At 42.8% G+C, this 24188-nt stretch overlaps 1 protein-coding gene across 2 annotated transcripts in view; it reads right to left on the bottom strand.

Annotated features, from left to right (window-relative positions):
• Positions 1–11619: 11619 nt before the first annotated feature.
• PUM3 (pumilio RNA binding family member 3) overlaps positions 11620–24188 on the bottom strand; it is a 39415-nt gene continuing 26846 nt past the window's right edge. For both annotated transcript variants that reach the window (XM_079706086.1, XM_079706087.1), the window contains 5 exons: positions 21213–21355; positions 20023–20245; positions 18281–18368; positions 15627–15717; positions 11620–11915 (listed from right to left, as the gene is read on the bottom strand). In XM_079706086.1, the coding sequence (XP_079562212.1) occupies positions 11783–11915; positions 15627–15717; positions 18281–18368; positions 20023–20245; positions 21213–21355 (678 nt within the window). In that variant the 3' untranslated portion in view covers positions 11620–11782. The remainder of the gene's footprint in view (positions 11916–15626; positions 15718–18280; positions 18369–20022; positions 20246–21212; positions 21356–24188) is intronic.

Raw genomic sequence — 24188 nt, 5'->3', positions numbered from 1 at the left:
GTCCTCCTCAGCTGAGCGTAAGGAAGGACTTTCTGAGTGGAAGGTGCTTCTCAGGAGATTGGGGATGAACTCCCTGTTACGAGCAGGTCTAAGCTCAGGGTCACAGCCAACTCATGGGGACAACTGGACAAGAGGATGGGCAAACCCGATAAGGGATGAGGACATCAGAAGACATTTCAATCCCTGCAGCTCTGACAGCCTGTGGTTCTGTCTGTATGTTCAAAGTAAAACCAGGGAAAATCATCCCATGCAATGAGACTCATCTGCTGTGTCCTTACCACAGATATTTCTCAACAATAAATCCCACTAGAGTACTTCCTGCATGATGTTATTTAGGGAAGTTAAGGGAGATTTTGGAACTACTTCAATGTTCTTAAACTCATTATCTAATGCTAATTAAAATGATCTGTTTTGCTGTCACCAAGGAAAATCTTGTTAGCGAAACTGATGAGTTGCAGGGAGCTCTCTGTCACTGAGCTGGGAGCAGATGCATGCTTGCAGCACCACACATCCTATGTCACCAACAATTAAAGGCGAAGGAGAATTAACCTGGCCGTGTACCTGGCCTCGAGCAGGTTTCCAGGGCCAGCCAGACATCTGACAGCACTCGGCTGGATAGCAGGAGACCTGCCTTGGGGCAGTCACCTCATCTCTCTGAGTTGGTTTATCAGCCTTATTCAACCTATTAAAATCACCACAGGAATTTTCAACAATTCAGTACCCTGGCTCCACCCCAGACCAATTAAATCAGAATCCCTGGAAATGGGGCCCAGGCATCAGTATTTTAAAGCTCCCTAGCCGTGATTCCGATGCGCAGGTGAGGTTGATTACCACTGCATCTGATGGCCTCTAAGAACCCCTCCCTCCAGCCCTGGGCCCCTCCCCGTTTCCAGACTAATCAAATGATGGAAATCATTTGCTCATTTCATCACTCTCTTGCAGACACTTGTTATAATGAGTCTGATTCAACGACTTCCACATGAGTATCAGCTGTTAAATCATGGAGGTTAACTACTGTTAATCATGACCCTGTCTTAGTTATTTTTGTATATGCTTAGCACATACTAGGTGCTCAGTACTGATCTGACAGATGAACAATGCAGAGGCCAAAATTCCATTTGCAATTCATCCCATCTCTCTGCTTCACTTTGAGTGGCATTTTAGTCATGCTGCTGCTCCTCATCACTCAGAAGAGCAAGAAGAGTTAGTTACTAAAGTTAAATAATGTATAAGACTCAACTTTAACATCAAAATAGCCCCAAATAGTGGCTTAAACAAGAAAAGTTTATTTCCCTAAATACATAAAACCTTGGCTTTCAAAACATGGTTCTGGGACCAGCACAATCCATATCACCTGGGAACTTATTAAGACTGCAGACTCTTTGGCTCCAAACCATTATCTACTGAATCAGAGACTTTTGGGGGTAGGGCCTAGAAATCTGTTTTAACAAGCCATCCAAGTGATTTGAGAACCCTGCCTTTATAAAAGCATTTGAGAGCTGGCAGTCCAAGGTTAATATAGCAACTCCATGAAGCTGGCAGGGACACAGGCTCCCTTCTGCTCACACACCTGGGGTAAAAACCTTGTCCACATGCTCCAATACAGATGCTGAAGTTCTAGCCATCACATCTAAGTTCAAAGGAGTGAGAGAGAGAAAAGACCAGAGAGGAGGGCAAGGGCACTCTCTCTCTTTTAACGTGACTTCCTGAATGAGTACATTTATTCTTACATCTCATTGGCAAAAAAACTTTTCTGTGAAGAAGGCAGAAACGTTTTTGAGTTGGGCAGTCCACCCAGCCAAAAACTGGCGTTCTGTTTCTGAGGTACTGAGACAAGAAACTAGTTGTTTCTGTCTCGACTAATCACCCAATGATGATAATAAGGAAAACTAAAACTTATGAGTGCTTTTCATGTCCAGGCACTGTGTTAAATACATCACATGACAGTATTCTATGGGGAATTGTTATACAGTATGCGTTCTTAGCCTCAAAGCTCTGCTACTCTGATAAAAATGCTGGTGGAGGAGAAGAAAGAAGATGAGCAATAACCAATATTATATATCCATTCTTATTTAGCAGGAATAATACAGCACTGGTTTTGCCATCACTTAATAAAGTTGAGCTTGCAAAACAACACTACCCCATTCCAAATGGCTGGTTTGTTCTTTCTAAGGCTGCACGTTCAGTTCACTAGGACGGGTGTGTAGTGATGTCTGTACATTAAGAAGCTTGCGTCTTGGGCTTCCCTGGTGGCACAGTGGTTAAGAATCCGCCTGCTAATGCAGGGGACATGGGTTCGAGCCCGGGTCCGGGAAGATCGCACGTGCCGTGGAACAAGCAACTAAGCCCGTGCGCCACAACTACTGAAGCCCACGTGCCTAGAGCCCGTGCTCCGCAAGAGAAGCCACCGCAATAAGCAGCCTGGGAACCACAACGAAGAGTAGCCCCCGCTCGCCGCAACTAGTGAAAGCCCACAGCTCAGCAACGAAGACCCAACACAGCCAAAAGTAATAAATAAATTAAGAATAAATTTCTAAAAAAAAAGAAGCTTGCGTCTAATGCAAGGGATCCAGGATTTGTGGGACCTAAAGCCTGTACAATTTAGGATCTCCCCTTAAGAAAAAATTAAATTATGAATACAAAATGATGTAGCAGGCTTTGGAATGCCAAGCAAGCAAGCGGCCCAGATGCTTAAGCCTTGCTGGCTTCACAGGAAATCTGCTTGCAGTTAATGCCTCCCTTCTGGCTCAGCCTGCTGATTGCATGTGGCACTGAGGACACCGGGCAGGAGATTGCAATCTCCGTGGTTTTCTAGCTTTTTGTTTGTTTTTAACAGCAGAACCCTGTTACAAAAAGAAACCTAACTCCAGGGCTTCCCTGGTGGCGCAGAGGTTGAGAGTCTGCCTGCCGATGCAGGGGACGCGGGTTCGTGTCCCGGTCCGGGAAGATCCCACATGCTGCGGAGCGGCTGGGCCCGTGAGCCATGGCCACTGAGCCTGCGCGTCCGGAGCCTGTGCTCCGCAACGGGAGAGGCCACAGCGGTGAGAGGCCCGCGTACCGCAAAAAAAAAAAAAAAAAAAAGCTAACTCCAGATCTGAACACGTTCAACAGATATTAGTGGGGCTGCTCTCACTGGAGCCCAGGTGGCTGGTCAAGAGCCCCATCGGCTCTGCCCCCACCTCCTACCACAGTGCTGCTCCCAAGGCATCTCAGGGCAAACTGGGACTTTGAGCATTCCACCTAGAAACCACCTGATCTACTGGTGGGTTGCGGGTTAGAACTCACATCTATCCCAAGCTCCTTTCATTCTACCACACTAATCCTTCGATTCCCAGGCCAGGCCTCAAACGCCTTTTGCTGAGCTCTCACCTTATCCCAAATGCAGGATTTGTTGTACTGTAGAATCAAAGTACAACGTATTACCTGCTTCTAAGGTGAGTCAGAACATGCCTGTCCCACCACAATCCTGGCGGAGGAGGGCTGTGTACTACTTGTATTAACTTAAGTCACCGAAGGTTATTCCCCTGAACTACTGGTCCTCTTTCTCCCCTTCTTCCACCCTGCACCTCTGGCCGAGTCCCTGGCACACTGCAACCCTGTGACTTGGGAACCAAACAAGGCAAGGAATATCCAATCTATCTGGGGAATCATGAACACCTACAAAGTTTTACAAGGCACCTTCACATACACAATCTCATTTGATTCTGACCTCAACCCTATGAAATTTTCAGGTACTATCTCTATTTTTATAAATAAGAAAACAGAAGTTTCTAAAGATTGTGACTCACATTTCTGGTCAGACTCAGGGCCGCGCTTCAGAGCCAAATCTTCTGAAAACAAACTCCAAGTGCTTTTCACTGTGGTACTGCTCTCAAAAACCCCTCCCATTTGTAGTGAATGTTCTTGTTTAAAAAAGCCTATTAATTAAGGGAATGTGAAGCAGGTGGCTTGTTTTGTAGATGAGGAAACAGAGGACCCAAATCACCTGGGTGGCAGAACCCACGCTGGGTCCAAGCTTCTCAAACAAATCCAAGGCAACTGCCTCTGCAAAGCAATCACCTGGGGTTGGCCCAGTGTCTCCTGGTGCTCACACCCATCTCTGCATGACAAGACCACTAAGCAAGTTGAAACCCTGGACTTCTCTGCCGTTCCTAGGCTTTTTGCCCCAGGTGAATGACCTCAAATTACTCCTTGCTCCTTCCCAAGGAAAGGAACACCCTCTCCAAGCTGCCTAGCTCTCAGCATTCTACCCGAACAAGTTGATAGACTTTAAAGGAAGGTGTTAATCACAGGCTACAGCTAAAGGTGCTGTTCCTATCAGGGTTATTTGCATTTAAAAAAGAGCCAATTTGGGCTCAAGTGCTTTCACCCATGCTTCCTAACCTGTGGGCAGAAGAGACTGCAGGGCGCCTGCAGACCCTACCTTGCCCCAAGCCCTAGCTACAAATGGAGTGAAGGCTTTTCAAAGGTGCACAGCTGCTTTAAGTTGATTGTAAAATATGTATTTAAAAGTGGTAATGAACTCATGGACCTTTCTATGTGATTTCTTAGCCAATACAAACTCAAAAGTGCAAGTGTAATACTGCATTTTGGGGTAAGGGTTGCTGAAATGTTTGATGTCAAAAAAACTCAACAATGGGAACTTTGACTCCCAAGTCATGGCTTTGTGACAACAAAGCCTTCCAGCAATCTCCAAATCTCCCATGATTCTACCTGGCCACTAGAAAGCCTGGCCCAGGGAGTGAGCCCCAACCTGTGTATTCAGGCCCAGTTCTAGGTCCTTTTCACATGTAAACTCAATTTAAGTTGAGTTAAACCTCACAGTGATCCCCAGAGCTCTAAATGCTCTTGTTTTGGTCCCATGCCAGATTCTGATTTGATGCTGTTTATTAAAAAGAGCACTTTAGGGCTTCCCTGGTGGCGCAGTGGTTGAGAGTCCGCTTGCCGATGCAGGAGACACGGGTTCGTGCCCCGTCCGGGAGGGTCCCGCGTGCCGCGGAGCGGCTGGGCCCGTGAGCCATCATGGCCGCTGGGCCTGCGCGTCCGGAGCCTGTGCTCCGCAACGGGAGAGGCCACAGCAGTGAGAGGCCCGCGTACCGAAAAAGAAAAAAAAAAAAAAAAAAAAAAAAAAAGAGCACTTTACCCATTAACTAATCATCGTGGCCAAGTGAATGGTGCTATGATTTGGGAGACCTGGGTCACGTGCATCTGATGAAGGCAGGTCATGACGGGCTCACCCTACACAAACGGGACGAATGAAACGTGAGAGGAGGGGAGCCCCCAAAGAGGTACCAGCCAGACCAAAACACACGTCCACCAGGATGCATTACACGCAGATGCAATGGGTTTCAATACGTCTATGTTTAGAACTAGATTTACGTATTAAGCAATACAGATGGGGCAGAATAGTTGATTGGGCAAGAAAAATAATAGCCAAGACTTGTCCATTTCCTAAAAAGCACTTCCTTGCTGTTACACAGGTCTTTAAAAATCATGTTCATTCGGGCTTCCCTGCTGGCACAGTGGTTGAGAGTCCGCCTGCCGATGCAGGGGACACGGGTTCGTGCCCCGGTCCGGGAAGATCCCACATGCCACGGAGCGGCTGGGCCCATGAGCCATGGCCACTGAGCCTGCGCATCCGGAGCCTGTGCTCTGCAACGGGAGAGGCCACGACAGTGAGAGGCCTGCGTACCAAAAAAAAAAAAAAAAAATCATGTTCATTCTTTCTATCACTGTCTACTGTTGAATGTAACAGCAGCAAGTCAATGTGTTTACTGGCAGGTTTATCAATAAGAACATGAGTTTTAAATGCAGGAGGATTTCTATCTAAAAGGAAAGTCTGTTTTCAAGCATCTGGAAGTCATTTAAAATATCTAAATTATTCATTATGCTTAATTATAGTCATCAAGAGCACAGTCAGATGATTCTCATAACCATACCAGATTTCTATCACCTTCCACTTAAGTGCTATCACATATCGGCACAACTAAGAACTAATCATTTCTCCCAAGACAGAATTAATTCCCCTAAAAACAAGACAGCATGGACCAAAATTTCTCATTACCATGTTTTTGGAGCTCTCTTCGTCCACTTACATTCAGCAATGGGCATGAGGCCATGTTTAAACATTAGAAATCATTTTGATGAAAGATTCCAAACACCACTCCTTCACAGCGATGCAAAACATCGGCACTATCTTCCAAGTCACTGTTTTGGGTACAAACATGCCCACAGCAATCAGTGTCTGTTTGCAAACTCTGGAATGCATAGCAGAGCGGCCGTTTAGTTACCATTCATAAAAGACCAATCCAAAGAACGTATCTCCTGGTTGACTTCATTTAAACCCTTAAGAATTCATCTGGGAAAAAGGGTAGGGAATTTGGAGGCACTGTGGTGGTAGAGGTTTTGAATTTAGAAAAGGAAAGGTGGTGTCTTAGTTTCCTAAGGTTGCCTAACAAATACCACAGACTGGGCAGCGAAAACAACAGCAATTTATCTCCTCAAACAGCTTCTGGAGGCTGGAAATCCAAGATGAAGGTATCAGCAGGGTTTGTTTCATTTGGAATCCTCTTTCCCTGGCTTGTGGATGGCCCTCTTCTCTCTTGCCTTCACGTGTTCTTCTCTTTATGTGTGTCCTGATCTCTTCTTACAAGGACACCAGTCATACTGAACTAGGGCCTACCCATAAGACCTCATTTTACCCTAATTACCTCTTTAAAGACTCTATCTGCAGATACAGTCATTTTCTGAGGTACGGTACAGAGGTGGGAGTGGCGGTTAGGATTCCCACACACACACTTGAAGGGGACACGATCAATTCAGTCCTTAACAGATGGAGATGATTATAACCTGTTTCCTTAGGTTAATCAGTTTCAGAGGTGAGAAAAAAGTTCAAGTGGCAGATTTTTATGCTTAAGTTCATTAGTTTTAGAAATAGTTTGATTAATGGCTCAGTATAAACTGTTGCTGCTTTTTCTGAGACCTTGTACTCTCTTAACCATTATTCTAAAAATACACACACTCTTGTCTTTGTAAGACATACTCTTAAGAGTGACTAATCTGCTATAATTAAGATGCAACCTTTTCAAAATTTCATTGCAAACAGAAACAGAAGTGCCATCGCATATTTTAAAGAGCCTATCCTTTGCGTTCAGGTAAGCAGGAAGCCTTATTCCATTAGGCAAACACACATTACCCCAGGCTTAAAGGGGAACAGGTTCTCCTTCATTCTAGGCAATGTCAGATCGATCCCTGAGAAAAGCATAGGGTGCAATCTGAAAGCTACAAAAGCTAAATTTTAAAATTAAAGACATTCTCAAAAGCAGGAAACTTTTCCATGGAAAATACATCCTCCATTCAGCCAGGTAGGTTGTTCTCAATTTGGTTAAAACCATTTGTTGATTTCTGCTAAGAATAAATTAAAATGGTAGAAAGTCAAAAGAAAGAAACAAACAGGAGAGAAGCCATCAGTGAGTGAACAACAACAAGTATCTGGAAAAAGAGGAAGCCACAGAGAGTTATCAGGGCCAAGAAAGCTGAATACCACGTATAAGCAGAGGAGCAAGTTAATTCTCACTTGGATCTACAGAAAATCCCAGCAAGGAGAGGTGCTGAGTACTGGGGAAAGCTGGAGTGAGGCCTAGCATGGAAAACAGAGGGATTGGCTAAAACTGGTTGACTACCACTCTACACATTGGCAGAAGGCTGTTTATTTTGTGGACTCACAGTGGTTCAATTTCTTCAGACAAGGGGGTCCCAGGTGTAAGAGAACATGAGGGAGAGGTACTGTACTCAAAGCAGGTGGGTTAATGAAAATCTGCACACAGTGCTGAGCAACCAGAATTTTGGCTGCCAGGTGGATTTCCCTCTAGAGGCACAGAATGGCCCAGACACAAGGCCTGTGGATCCTGACATCTGGAGGACTCCAGTGAAACAGGAGCATCCATACCTCGTCACCTGTGTAATGAGCAGTCAAAAGTCCAGAAGGGCCTGCCCCCTTTCTGATCAGTTTTAAGTGTCTTAAGTATATAAGGGAGAGCCAAAGATCTCTCCCAGAAAGTCTCAAACATGAGAGACCAAAATAAACAAAAAGTGCAGACACGAGAGAAAGCAAGGTAAAACAAACAAAAAAGACAACATTCCCAGGGATTTAAGAGATACTTCATGTAAGAAACAAGAACAGGTCAATGGAAGGGCTGACAGAGAAAGTGGAGGAAATATCTCACCCAGAAAGCAAAACAGAGCCAAAGAATTGAAAAAGAAAATTAGAGGATCAAATCAGCATTCGAAATCTGCAAAACAGGCGTTTCAACGAGACGAGAAATAGAGAAAATAGGGTTGGAGGAGGAGGGGGTTAGGGAGACAATACAGATACAGCCCCCAAATGGAAGGGCTTCACGTCTCCGACTAAAATCCTCAAGTACCCAGCACAAAGAATAAAGAGCAGACACACATGACACATAGCAATGCACATGATCCTGAAATACAAGGAGGCTGGGGATAAAAAAAGTCCTGAAACCTTTCAGAGAAACCCCTCACAACCCCCCCAAAAAAGGCCACATATAAGACTGAGAATAAGAATGGCATTAGACTTCCACAGTAACTCTGCAAGCCAAAGAAAATATTGACCAATGACCAATGTCTTCAAAATTCCAAGGCAAAATTAATTTCAAACTAGAATTCTATATCCAGCTGAACTAGGTGTCCAGGTGTGAAAGGATAGTATAGACATTCAGACTTTAAAATTTTACCTCATATGCATTCTTTCTCAGGATGCTACTAGAGATTGTGCCCCATTCAAAAGAGGATGCTAAGCAAGGAAATGAAATGCATGGGATCCTCGAATGGGCTTTCCATACGAGACATGAAGGGAAGGCCCGGGATGAGGATGGCTGTGCTGCAGGTTCTTAGGACACTCAGAAAGCCAGGTGGCTCCAGCGGAGGTGTCTGCCAGTTGACCTGATGTACTGGATAGTGTGGAAGTCAGTATTCACTGACAGGTTAGCACAATTTTGGCTTCAAGTTTCTAAAGATTCAGCTCAAAATGGCCTAAATGATAAATGAAAGTTAATTCTCTCACATAACAGGAAGTTCAGGGGTAGGGCAGCTCCAGGAGTTGTATTCAGCAGTTCAAAATCAAAGTTTCAGATTCTTTCAACCTTTTGCTCAGCCAGTCTCAGTATGCTTTCTGCATATACTAAAGTCAGCCAGCAGGAAAGGGACTCTGTTTCTTGTGGGTGTGAGACCAAAGGAACCTCTCCCAGGAATATACTTCTCTTCTGAGGTCCATTGGCCAGGCTCCTTCCTAAATCCATCACTGACTTAAGGAAAGGGCCCCTGGGATTAGTTCATACCAGTGTTTTTTGTTTTTTTTTTTTAATTTATTTATTTATTCTTGTCTGTGTTGGGTCTTCGTTTCTGTGTGAGGGCTTTCTCTAGTTGTGGCAAGCGGGGGCCACTCTTCATCGCGGTGCGTGGGCCTCTCACTATTGCGGCCTCTCTTGTTGCGGAGCACAGGCTCCAGACGCGCAGGCTCAGTAGTTGTGGCTCACGGGCCCAGTTGCTCCGCGGCATGTGGGATCTTCCCGTACCAGGGCTCGAACCTGTGTCCCCTGCATTAGCAGGCAGATTCTCAACCACTGCGCCACCAGGGAAGCCCCCCATACCAGTGTTCTTTTGCATGAACCACACAAGGGAAATGTTTGTATGGCCTGGTGGAGTAAGGGTTGAAGCTGTTAAAATTTCAGCACATCTATGACCCACTGGAGGTACACTAGATGGGACATACTGGAGCCATCGGGAAAGGGGTCAACCCCAGAATAACATTGGAGCCTTGCCAGGCTGAAAAAAGAGGAAAATGCCTACTGGAGAAGAGTGTATGCAATTCTGATGGACAGTTTGAGAAAAATTAATTATAGGAATGTAGGAAAGTAAGCAAATAAAAATAAATGAGGCAATTTATTAATTCCAGGGGAAAAAATGGTATAGAAATGTCATGACAGCTCACTACCTCCTTCAGTATTTAACAACTGACGTCAACATAATCATATAAACTGAACACCAATTTATCAAAGATGATGCAATTCTACTGGGAAAATGGAAAGAAAAGAAGTAGGGAGACAGTGGTGGTGAAGAGTCTCAAATCTGTATTTTTCCATAACAGGAAGTTAAAAGAAAATGCCTAAAACGGATAGATTTTTTTTTAACCCACAAAAATCATATATTTAAAAACTTAGCAGAGCTAAAAAGAACTGAAAGCCGTTGCTTCTGGGGAGGACAAGGCAGGGGTGTGGAGGAGTGGGGCAGAAGAAGGATTTCTTCTTTCGTTATATGCTTCATAACATTCTAACTTTCCAAACTACGGATGTTATTTTTTTAGTCTTACAGATGGAACAAACAGCAGAATTTCTGTCCCCCTCTCTTTCCAAATGGGCCCTTTATACGGAAAACGAACACACAATATATCAGTCAAACAAAAGCAAGCTCTTCCCCATTGTCTCCCACACCACCCCCAGTTCCCCCAAGGGTCCCACCTCTACCCTTAGACCTGGCTGGGTCGTGGTGGGGGGGGGGTACGGGGTGGGGGTAGGGGGAGAATCCACGCCCAAAGAGAATTACAGGTATCGGCTCTTTTGCTCCTGCAGGGTTCAATGCACCTGCAGGAGAGGGCAGCAGGTAACGTCCTGGCAGCTCACGCGCTGGGAGTAGTCCCGGGACCCAGCGGTCTGGTAGGAAAGGCACAGCCGTTCTCCTGAGATGTAACAGCAGTGACAGACCTGAGTGGGTGTCCTGTTACAGCAGGCTACTTAGAGGAAGCCCCAAGGCTCGGTTTCTAAAGCAGTCAGGTATTCATAAGCAGGGCTACATGAGCCTGGCTATGAATTCTTCCAAGGTTTACCAATCCTTCCAAGCTTTGTTGCTTGGAAGCCAAGTGTAGTTTTAAAATTCAAACATCCTACTTGTACTTAAATTCCAACTTCTGCACTGTTAACAAATTTGCATATCCTTCTAACTCAAACCCTGTAGGCCTCAACTACTTTAGGGAAAGTCCCAAGAGAGAAAGTCTCACTACAAGGAGCTATTTACTTGGAAGGCCCAGTTTCAAAGACAGGAAGATTTCCCCTGTGACAATGACCTTAACACTGCTACCCACTATGATCCCCTAATTCATCCAGCACATTTCCTCCTACAAATCTTAACTACCTGGCGTGGCTTGTTTCAAACAAAATCTAACATGGCACCCAATCCATAAGGCAGCTAGGAATGCAGCTGTCCTGGATGTAGAGTATCCCCATGCCTGTACCCAACAAGCCCCAAGCTTTCCTGAAGTTCAGTTCAAAACCATTGACTGCCACCTCACTGCTCCCACCAAGGACTCCCCGTGGCTCTTCTTTACCACATCGTGCCTTCCTCTGAAGCAGGAAGCTCTCAGGTTCCTCCTCCTCCATGAAGCCCTCTCAGACTACTGTTCACTGAAGATGTCTTTTCCCCTGAATCAATGCACACAACTATTTATATAAATTTGGTCGGTCCCACTGTGTATGACTGTTAAATCTTTTACATTGTAATTTGCTTACTTCTCAATACAATAAAAGAGAAGGCTGAGATTTGTTTCTTACAAAGGCCATTTTTAGAAATCATTTTATAAATAGATTCTTCTACAAAGAAGAAACACATATACAGACCACCCACATTACCAGTAAGGTGGACCCTAGCCCTTCTTTTCTGTACTGGGAAAACAGAAGAGGAAAAATGACTCCAACTTGTTCTTAACTGTTTCTACCTAGGCAGTCAGTTTTTCAAGTAGCATTTCTATTCCTTTGCTGGTGTTTTTGTTTTTTTCCAATGTGGGAATAAGGCTTTTCAATCCAGCTTTGACTTTATTTGCAACATCTTGATCAGAGCTCTGGAGAAGGCTGAAGAGAGAAGACAAAAATTAGCAAACAAAAAATTAAATTTCATAAAAAACCCTTAGATTGTCTGCAAATACTACCTTCGCACACAGTACAAAAAATTCACTGACTTGTGAGACAAGTTGTGTAACTATAAACGCTTTTTTTTCCCCATTGATCAGATGAATGATGGGGGCTAGTAGCCTATATTCTAAAACCACATAATTGGTCCTGCTTTCACTTTGTCTTAGGACGAACACCCTGCCTTAAAATTGTTTACTACATTTATTCTACCTTTCCTTCTCCACCTAGAAAAGCTCAGGAGCAAGGACCCCCTGTGCTTTATTTACCTCACGGCACCACGTACACAGAACAGACAGTCAAGAAATGCTCACTGAGTGACTGAATTAACATGTGTGAATAGGTGTACACGGAGGAAAGGTGGGGAGCATGAAAGGTAAGCAGTTAATGAATGGCCTTCTTACTGAACTCTATTGCCAAAACACTGAGTGAAGGGGTAAAGAGCTTTACCTTGGAGCTTAACTGCCCAGATCTGAAACCTGCCTCTGCCGCTCAGTAACTATACAACCAAGAGCATGCTATTTAAATTCTCAAAGACTCAGTTTCCTGGCCTGCAGAATGGGAACAAAAGACCCCGCCTTCTTCACAGGGCTGTGTTTTGAGGCTCACATGATCCCGTGTCTGAAGCACCCAGCCAGAGCCTGGCTCCTAATTAACCACTCGATCAGTGTGAGTCATTCAACAAAATGAGGTCAGCTCTGCTCTCTGAGACCTTGCTGGCGTACTTTATCACAGGGGAGCAGAGCTCTGCAGACTGGCAACAAGTAGGCCCCTTTCTCTAAATAGGGGCGAAGTCACAGGCACTCAACCACCAAACCCCAGGGCTGAATTTCCTACTCTCCCCCGACTTCCTCATGACCATGCTTAAATGCTGACCACTGAAACACAACCCAGAAAGAAATCACTTGGCATGTTTGAAAGACCCTGGTCCCAATAATTTCCATCATGTCCACAGAGAGGAGGACATGCTTGTGGAAGACAAGCAACAAGTACTGCTTGCCACCTGCAAAGCTGAAAAGTAAAGTGCCCTCTCAATAGACTTGTGACTCATAGGTGTTCTTATTTTATAAACCTTGGCTAAACACACAGTCACACGGTGCATAATAGTGATACAAGTTAATATTTACTGAACACACGCATTAAACATAATGCTAAGCATTATGTATGCATCATCCCATTTAGGTTTCATAACAACCTAGGATTATTATTAATCTCCTTTTACATCCAAGAAAGTTAAGGTTCAGAAAAGCTGAATAATTTGCCTAAGGCCACACAGTGAGCTGGGACTGGAACCCAGGCAGTCTGTCTAGAGCTCATGCCTTTAAATGTAGAGAATTATGCTTCTCTGAGTTATTTTTCAGACTGCATACAAGGCTGATTTTTTCACCCAGAATGACACTTTGTCACTTACTCTAAAAAAGATTTAGCAAAACAAACAAAAACAAACACACACACACACACATACTCCACGAGTTTTAAAGAATAATATAAACAAGGAAAGAATTTTGCCAAACAAGCATATGACAATATTCTAAAGCCAAATAAAAATAATTATTATATTAATCAATTATTAATTTATCTCCAGTTTCACTTCCCTTTAGAACCTCAGATACTTCATGTTCAGATATTTCATATTCCCGTTTTAAGGAATATTCCATAATAAACCTACAGTATCCTTCTCATGTTTGAAATCCACCCAAGGGGAGCTCTGATTGATGAGCAATCTTTAAAAATTAATTTTGTTAAGGATTTTTGCATCTATGTTCATCAGTGATATTGGCCTGTAGTTTTATTTTTTTGTGACATCTTTGTCTGGTTTTGGTATCAGGGTGATGGTGGCCTCATAGGATGACTTTGGAAGTGTTCCTCCCTCTGCTACATTTTGGAAGAGTTTGAGAAGGATAGATGTTAGCTCTTCTCTAAATGTTTGATAGAATTTGCCTGTGAAGCCGTCTGGTCCTGGACTTTTGTTTGTTGGAAGATTTTTAATCACAGTCTCAATTTCAGTGCTTGTGACTGGTCTGTTTATATTTTCTATTTCTTCCTGGTTCTGTGGCACATATACAATGGAATATTATTCAGCCATAAAAAGAAACGAAATTGAGTTATTTGTAGTGAGGTGGATGGACCTAGAGTCTGTCATACAGACTGAAGTTAAGTCAGAAAGAGAACAGCAAATACGGTATGCTAACACATATATATGGAATCTAAAAAAAAAAAAAAAAAAAAAAAAAGCTCTGATAAACCTAGGAGCAGGACAGGAATAAAGACGCAGACATAGAGAATGGACTTGAAGACACGGGGAGGGGGAAGGGTAAGCTGGGACGAAGTGAGAGAGTAGCACTGACATATATACACTACCAAATATAGATAGCTAGTGGGAAGCAGCTGCATAGCACAGGGAGATCAGCTCGGTGCTTTGTGACCACCTTGAGGGGGTGGGAGAGGGAGGGTGGGAAGGAGATGCAAGAGGGAAGGGATATGGGGATATATGTATACATATAGCTGTATAACAAAGTGAATCAGCAACTATACTCCAATAAAGATATTAAAAAAAATTAATTTTACGGCATTGCCATAATTTTTAGTTAATTGAGTGTAATGAAAGAATGTGTCAGTAGCTGTTAACATTCCAAATGCCCAATAAAGATATTCATGTCAAAAAGTTCATGTTTCAGCTAATGGACTCCGGCTGTTCAAAATCAACTGGAAAATTAGCTAATTTTAATGAGAAATAAACTAGTGATCTGTATCATCCATATATTTGGAGATACTGATATACCTAAAAATAATGAATGCCCGTTTGGAATGTATGTATTTGTGAGTATATGTGTACCAAATCAAAATATATATTGAAGAAATGCCTACAACATTTATAAACATATACAAATTAAATTGCATAGTAACTTGCATGTGAAATACTGTGGGAAATTCAAGCTGAGACTGGTAACTGTTTTTCCAAATCTCGACAACACAGCAGGGTGAAAAAAATCAACAGTGATTATTTCAAAACAACACACAAATCTATTTTAAAATGAATATCCTTAATAAAAAGGGTTTTATCTGGGAATAGAATAGATGGAAATTTCAATGACCCATAAATTATAAGCTCAACCTATGTCCAAACAACAACATACAAGTTAAGCTTATGTCTCAATTCACAAATCATCAGTTTTCTATCATTTAAATTAGAAACAAAGATTAATTAGCATGCAGACTTTAATAGCAAATGCTTCTCGAATCCTTTTAGAGTAGTTGAAAACAAAGTCAGTAAAGTCAGTCACGATTTGAAAAACAACTCTGTCAGTTTTTACAGGAACAAAACTAATCCATTAAAAAAGAACACAAGTAAACTTTGGTCAAAATCGTAAATGTGGTGAAACAATCAAATGATGCCTTGTGAATGCCATAATTTTATGATGCCTGCCATCCAAAAGAAGGCATATGAAAAGAAACTGTAAGGACAGATGGGAAGAGTTACATTTGCTCTCTAATATTTGGTATAGTTGTCTAGACCAAGAGTAACGGACAGGAATACTGGGCTATGGGAAACAGACATTAGAACTGAGAAGTAAGTGTGAAGGAAGCACGGTTTGCCCTCACGGGCATTGAGGATGAGGACCCTGAGCAGAAAAAGGCACGCGTTCTACATACCTGGAAAGAATAATGGCTCCTCGATTGACACCAGCCCAGGACTTCAGGTTCTTCATACCCACAAGCTCTACGAGTGTTTTTGCAAAACAACCTGTAAAATAAACTTAATGAACATCATAGGCCAAGATTTAAACTCCCAATCTCTCTCTCTACTACCCTTTTTTTTTTTTTTTTAGCTATACGCGGGCCTCTCACTGTTGTGGCCTCTCCCGTTGCGGAGCACAGGTTCCAGACGTGCAGGCTCAACGTCCATGGCTCATGGGGCCAGCCGCTCCACGGCATGTGGGATCCTCCCAGACCGGGGCACGAACCCGTGTCCCCTGCATCGGCAGGCGAACTCTCAACCACTGCGCCACCAGGGAAGCCCCTCTACTACCCTTAAAGCTGGAAACATGTTTTAATGAGAAAGCTAATAAAGAGTTCTCACCCAGTATCACTTAACACTAAATATTCTAGCTCAGCTTTATGTAATGCATTTTTAATACAGCCATTTCTCTCAACCCTGACCCAAATCCTCAGCTATGTTTAGCAGTAATTACTCAAGAGAAACAATGACTTCTTATAAAATGCTCGCTTGGTCATGTTTGCATTTCTTTGTATTATTTAATGATTTAACCCTGACCTGAAAATTATTAAGGAAGTAAATGTTTGACAGCAGCACCTCGTGTTTGGTTAAAATCAAGTTTCCCCTCAAGGAAAATGCTCACTCAGAAGGTGCCTTGAACACGGTTAATGGTCAAATGACTATTCTGGCTTACACCCGGCAATTTCTCTCTACAATACTAAACATTCGTTCACCCGTCAAAAATACGATTCATTTTTTGTTATTATAGTACATCTGATTCCCAAGGTCTCAGAGTGTATTATCTTATTCACTGTGCCATCTAAGTGTTAACTAACTCTTCGACAAAGGAGAAATTCTGAAGACTAGGATCTGGTACAGATGGAGGTGGGGACAACCTATCTTAAAGGCAAACATCTTGGGTAGGTAGCACGTAAAATTCAAAGATACCCAAATATGAGGAGCCTTTAAAAGCCAAGAGGCCTATGACTATTTTATTCTTCGTGGCACGTGCTCAAGAGGGACAGAAATCAGCTGGTGAGGCAGACAATGTTTTCCAAAGATGACCACAACAGTATCTCCTGTCTGTGTATGCTTCTAGAATAGTGCCATTCCCTCATCTAAAGGTGGAACTGATGTCTTCTCCTTTCGAACTGGGTGGGCCTTTGCGACTGACTTAATCAAGAGAGTATGGTACAACTGCCCTTAAATAACTTCTGAGGCCAAATCATGAAAGTACCATGCACCTACTTTGTCCTCCTAAAACTCAACCACTATATTGTGAGGAAACCCAACAGCCAAGGGAGAGGAAGCAAGGCTGCTGGACTTAGCCACTGCCAGCCATTGTGAACGTGGATAATCCAACCCCAAGCCAAGCAGCCCCAGATGACTCCGAGTAGAGCTTCTGAGCTCCACCAAACACCAACCAAATGACTGTTGTTTTGAAAACTAAGTTTTGAGGTGGCTTGTTACACAGCAACAGATAACCAAGACAGCTAGCCACTCATTTGGTGCTACATGAAAATGACAAATACATCAAGTTCAAACAGATGTGTTTTAGGGTTGCCAGGGCAATTTAAATGAGGAGAAAAGTCACTAGAAAATTGCTTGGATTTTAAAAGCAAGACAACTTTTCTGACATAAACTCAGCTCAACTATGCTCCAACTTTTTAATAATAAAAAGATAATTCAATACATTATTTTTTCTTCAAAATTTATTACCAGAAGCTTCCTCTTTTATAAAAAATTTACAGTGAGAAATAGGCCCAAGTCTCTGTTCCTAAAGTTAGAGTGAGAAGTGACAGTTCTACTACTATACTGATTGCCTCACTAACCATTAGAACAGCAACTTGCCTCAAGACATAAATTCATGATCTGTCACTTTTTTCAGACACAGTAATAGAAAGCCCAAACTGTTTTAACTCAGTGGGAGAAAGCCTCTTTAGTGGCTAAAATACCAGATGGAGTTTGAATTTAGAAAGAGAAGGTCTGGTCAAAGACAGGACTGAGAGGGGAATGATACGCAAGTTTTCACTCATCAATAAATAAAAGATGCTGTCCTCCTCTTGAGAGCTGAGTTTCTACAGAGCAGCTGTAAGGTTTATGAAAAACCAGGAAGTGCCAAGGACTGGCTTGCTCTTTGGTCATATTATTTGAATGCCAAATAGGCACCAGTTCAAAATTCTCTGATGAGGATAATTTTCTTCTGCTTATCCTCTCCTCAAAACTAAAGATAAATATGCTTTTCAATTGGGATGACGATACTCACAAACTGGCCCTCCTACTCTGCCCTCACCATCCTCAAAGAATAAAATGGCATTTTAGAATGTTGGACAAGCCCGTTTTGAAGTCTGAAGTAGCAGAGGAGGGAAGAGAGAAAGGGAGGGAGGGTGGGAAAGGGAACGAAAATGAAAGGATTCTAGGAGACAAATTTCCAGGGGGAAAAAGCATTATTTGCAACCACTAAATCATTTCTCACTCAAACTCAACAGACTTTCATTTGAACTTAAATGGCCGGCATAAAGTTCAGGGATGCCAGACATGACTGAAATTCCACATCCAATACAAGAAAAGGTCAAGCTGCACAGCCTACCTTCTCGTCCACTTTCTTTCATCTTTTTATCTTGCTCTATTAACCACTTCAGAACTAGATGTCCTGCAGGATGTTCTGCAACGTGAAGCTGTGAGGGGTCAAGAACATATTAATTAAAAAGCTGTTTTCACCCACTCTATATCACCATATACGGATAAAGTCTCAGGTGAGTTGAAAGTTCCAAAAGGCTTAAGAGGTCTTTATCTACAATGACCGCTAGCTACACCTGGAGGGACCAGAGATCGACTCCAACCCTGACTGAAATGAAGATGCTTATTCAAGATAACATGGCCGCTGAGGCAGCTCCCATTCAGCTTCACGAGCTCCAGTTTGAACAGCTCTACCACCAGGCTCATCTTAAGATCATGCTAACCACTTTCCAGACTGTCATATGCATTTCTGAGGAGCAAAGACACCGATGGGACAGAACACGACAGCAGAAACATTACAACCTAATGCTGGATGATGTTTAAATCACCGTTGAAGGTGACGCCTGAGGAGCAAGCACTACCTGTTGAGCAGGCCGAGAAAGCATCTTTCAGCTTAACCTCACTCCTTTTCAAGGGCCATACCAACTGCTCGCACAGAGATCCCCTAGGATCTCTCCTTGTCCAGCACGGGAGACAACAGGCCCTGTGTCCTTACAGAGGAACTTTCACTACACATGCATCGTCCCAATTTGTTAACAGGATCTGCCCTGTGAGGGCAGGAGCCAGGGTGTCTCTAAGATCCATGGCCCATTTCTTTCCCCATCTCCTGTGTCAGAAAACAGTGGGCTCCCCATCCATGTGGGTCCATCAGGAGCTCACAACCCAGTGCGGGGCGAGGGCCTGGCAGGATCTGGCTTCCGCCTTCCTCTCCCCTTCGCTCACTGATTTCCAGCCCCCCGAGCCTCCTGTTCTCAAACATGCCGAGCTTCTTCCTTCCTCCAAGGCGGCCGCACGTGCTCTGCTCTCCGCCTAGAATCTTCTTTCTTCACTCAGCTACCAGTCCTTTGGGTCTCAGCTTCGCTTTCACTGCCTCAGGAAGCCCTCCTAGGACAGGGTGGCTCCCATTTGTATATAATCCCATAGAGCCTGGCGTTTTCCTTCACAGCATGTATCTCTATTCTACAATAAATAATCATTTGTGTGCATATTTATTTAAGTATTGTGTTTCCCCAAAGGGTATTCTTTTTCGGTGTTGACCACTGCCTAGCACATATCCAGTGCATGAACCAAGAAACTTAAGATACAAGGCAGAATAACACAAGGCCCAAATAACATAGGCAGGAGCTATCAGAAAGAGCAAAAACTTTCTGATTGAGAGGGAATTAAGGAAGACTTCACAGAGAAGGATTCTGAGGACCTGGAAGGATTAATAAGGCTTTCTACAGGAAGAGCACAGGAAAATGGAAACATAAGCAGCACTTGAGGTTGAGAAAAGAAGTACATACAAATGAAAGAAGTGCAAAAGTCCACAGCAAATTCAAAACAAAATTAAGAACACAGAATATGCTGGAAAGACAGCCTGGGTCAATCATGGACAGCATTAAGAGGACTTTGTTTTTACTCTGCAGTTATGTGGAGTCATCAGAAGACAGTGAGTGTTAACAGCAGTGTTTTGAATTCGCAATTTCCAAATGTACTGTGGGTATGAGGTGAGTTAATTATCACTAAAATTCTCTTTATAGCAATGTTCCCAGTGATTGGAGTTTTTGCAGCCACTGTGGCTTTCCCGCCTGTCTCATGATAGCACAGTACCTCTCCATCCTTGCCACCAGGATGCAGCTCTGCCGCTGCCAAACTGGCAACGGCATTCATGGCAGGCCGCACATCTCCAATGGCAGCTCCCAGGATGTCAGCCACAAGCACACACGCAGACTTATCCAGCACCACCTCTTGGGCGTGTTCTTGCAGGTAGTTTAGCAAAGCTGGAGAAATGGATTCTAAGAGCTCTCGTTGGCGGATCTCTGTATCTTTCTTACTGTGGTAACATATTGAATGAAGAATTAAGGTAAGATAAATAGCAAAGGAAATATGGTGTTTTATTATCACAGAAATCTCTAAGGGCTTATAACAGTTTGTGCCACGCTCTGTTGTCTAATTTCTTTTTTTTTTTTTTTCTTTTTTTATTAGTTTCTGCTTTATAACAAAGTGAATCAGTCATACATATACATCTGTTCCCACATCCCCTCCCTCATGCATCTCCCTCCCTCCCACCCTCCCCATCCCACCCCTCCAGGCGGTCACAAAGCACCGAGCTGATCTCCCTGTGCTCTGCGGCTGCTTCCCACTATCTATCTACCTTACGTTTGGTACTGTATATATGTCCATGCCTCTCTTTCCCTTTGTCACAGCTTACCCTTCCCCTTCCCCATATCCTCAAGTCCATTCTCAAGTGTTGTCTAATTTCTGTTGTGCATGTAGATAAGCAGTTTGAGGGCGGGATATCTGTCTTTCATCTTTGTGTCCCCAGGATCTGAACAGTGCCTGGCACAGAATGAGCACTCAATAAGTGAAGCCTGCCTTGTGTGATACAAAAAAAAAAAAAATCCTGAACCAACCTCGAACCAAATAACGACAATAACAAAATATCTTACAACACATGTTTAGATTACTTTATGGATTCTGCTCCCCAGACTACTTGATTAAGTGATACCAGTTGCTTTAAACATAAAGCAAAACACACACCCGAGCGCCTACTATGTGCTGGGCCTCAGAGGCGTTCTTTTGGCATGATGCTTTCATTTCCTTTTCAGGATAAAAACTTTAAGAATCTGCCAAAACTACAGACTTAAAAATGGAATTCACCTTTGGAGTTTTAGAGAGGGAGGGACCATGAGAGGTGTACACATGTGAGTAGATTTATGGAAGCACATGCCACTCAAAATGAATGAACAATCAGAGCAGAGGAATAAAGGACCCAAGCCCTTTATTCTACTGTCCCTCACCTGTGTGCATTACCGTCTCCTTTCTGCAGAACTTCAATGATCTCTCTTACCGTGTGTGCAGGATCTCTGGGGCTTAGTAAATACAACAGGACCTTCCTTCCATATTTGTCATTTACTATGTTAGGCAAAGAATTAATAATTTCCTGTAAAATTATAGAAACAAAAAGTGAATCTATATGCTTAAAATAAACTATGATTGGAATCTGAATGGTAAAGAAGGATACATAACTTTCCCCCAACGTACTTAATGAAAAAATGTACAGCTAGCTCTGAAGTCGTCTCATTAAAGCACAAAGAAATTTACACTCGGAATACAGAACTGCCTCTCTACTGGGACTAGCATTATTGAATCCATTTATATTTAACCGACCAAGCTCAAGGACTTAAAAAATATATGTCTAAAGGAGTTATCTCATTCATTGTAACCAATATTTCTTAGGCCACTATTACTAGGGACATTGCTTGCTGGGGCCACTGAGCAGATACAGTTAATTTGCAGCTGCACTTAAATGGAGCAGCAGCACGGATGACGACCATTCTTATTAGAATTTCCCTAATGAGATGTATGTGAAAAGAGATAAAGAAACTCTGTTAAATAGAACAAGTGGATAAAGGCTTTTAAAGTTAGGTTACTTACTCATGGCAAATGAAGGCTGTTTAAGTATCACGTCGAAAACAAAAAGAGGGGGGAGGGAAATAAATGCAGAAAGACTCCATGGAGCAGTTACAAATAACTGCATTCTATGACATCTCCAATCAACAAGAACAGTAACCTCCTTTTCTAGTTGTTTGATTAAGGAACAAAGGCAATGTCACCCCCACCCCAACTGAGCTCCTGTGTAGATTTGGCGATATTTGCAAAGACAGAAAAGTCACTGTTTAGAAACTCGTTTATTCTACGTATGCAACAGAAAAATCATTGGTCTTTCCTTCTCTAACATTCCTATTTCTTATAACAAACTTAATATTCAAAGCCATGTGTGTCTGAACACCAGAGATTCTTCAGAACTGGCTGGGGCCACAGAAAGAATTCAGTCCAACCACCCAGCTTTACAGATGAGGGGCCCAGAAAGGGGAGAGGTGACCTGCAGGAGGATGTGAGAGTGGCAGTGCAAGGGCTCTCACTAGTTCTGCTCCTCTGACTTCAACTCTAGTCTCTTTCAAAGAAAACATACACCCCATTCTTAAGGAAAGGAATTCTCCAGGAGATGATATACTCAGATCTGCTATTCTCTTGAGTGCCTACTGATTACAACGAGATTAGTAATTTCAGTGCAGGAAAAAATAAAAAAACAAGCTAGAAAATAGGTGCAACAGATCTAACCACCTGAAAACGAATATAACTTTTAACCACTCAGAAAATATGACTTAAAATTTCAGTACTAAAGGGGAAGACAGAAAAAAAAATGTACATCACTTCATGGAGATGGGAGCTCTTTTGCAATTTCAAGGTAAACATGTCCCAAAGTAGACTCACATATGCATTTTTGAAAAAGAGGCATTTAGTGCCACAAATATGGACTACTTTTAGTGTGGCTTTATTTAAGGTTTAACCAACTCATAAAAGAAGATAAATGCTTTAATCAGTTTAAAGAGGAGACTGAGAATGATACATAGCTTAGGCCAATTTGTACAATCATTAAAAAACCTCCACAACTTTGCTGTCCTTAAAAAACCCTCTGGGGTATTATACCTTTAAAACCCTTGCTTTAAAAAAAAAAAAAAGGGAGGTGGGGAGTAGGCAGTGAAGAACTATAAATGGCTGCTATTTATTTTTAATTAACTTTTTTTTTCTTGGCCTAGGAGGAAAAGGAGTGGCATGAAGCCAGCAATGTAGTCTTCAATGTACTTGATCTTCTCTGTGGGTTCTACATACACTTAAGGACTAGTGCATCTTATATGGCTTGGGCAGAAATGGTTTCACCTTAACACAAGATGCATATAAAATCCATGCAAAAATACTACTCAAGGACTAAGTGCCCAAATTCACTGAACTTTTACTACCTTTCAGTCTGTAATTAAGGAATTTAGAACCTACACTTATGTTGGTCTAAGATTCTTAAACGAGTGCAATGTTTATAAACTAACAATCCTATGAAACTAAAAAATGTTTACTTAAAAATGTGGTATCATTTAATTCTCCCCCAACTCCCCCTTATTCCTGGTTTCCTACCATCAAAAACATTCATCTTGGAAAAAATAAAACAGTATGAGTGATGCTATTTTATGGAGTACTAATTCATTTCTCTTTAACCTGGGTCACACATAGAGGAGAGAAATTTCTAGATGATCACCTGGAGAACACTGAGTGTCAAAACACGTAGAGATAGGGCTTCCCTGGTGGCGCAGTGGTTGAGAGTCCGCCTGCCGATGCAGGGGACGCGGGTTCGTGCCCCGATCCCGGAGGATCCCACATGCCGCGGAGCGGCTGGGCCCGCGAGCCATGGCCGCGGAGCCTGTGTGTCCGGAGCCTGTGCTCCGCAACAGGAGAGGCCACAGCGATGAGGGGCCCGCGTACAGCAAAAAAAAAAAAAAAAAAAAAAAAAACACGTAGAGATAGAGTAGAGGCAGCTACAGAGCAGCTGATTTGTGCTGAATTTGGTCTTTGGGTTCAAGCTGTGTAGCCTTTGGAAAATCCTTTAACCTCTCTATACATCAATTCCCTTATCTGCAAAAGGAAATGATACACCTGCCCCACCTGTGGGCCACTACCAGAAGCAAATCAGAAAATTCACTCTGTAAACTGGAAACTGCTATAAAGTAATTATCTTCATGTGGAAAACACCCATCAATATACAGCATCTTTAACTATGGAGGTTAAATAAAGCTGATGGGAGTCATGAGTTTGGCATCCTCAAAAGAGAAAGAGCCCCAACAATGAAGGTTCAAATGTAAAGGTTTTCAATTCACTTTCCCTCTTACTTAGAGAAGATCACAAGAAGGACCACTGTTGTAATATCTTCCCCTTACGCTTTA

Source organism: Hyperoodon ampullatus, assembly GCF_949752795.1.
Source record: "Hyperoodon ampullatus genome assembly, chromosome: 6".
Classification (NCBI taxonomy): Eukaryota; Metazoa; Chordata; class Mammalia; order Artiodactyla; family Ziphiidae; genus Hyperoodon; species Hyperoodon ampullatus.
The sequence above is the reverse complement of the archived record's forward strand: the minus strand, read 5'-3'. Positions and strand labels throughout refer to the sequence as shown.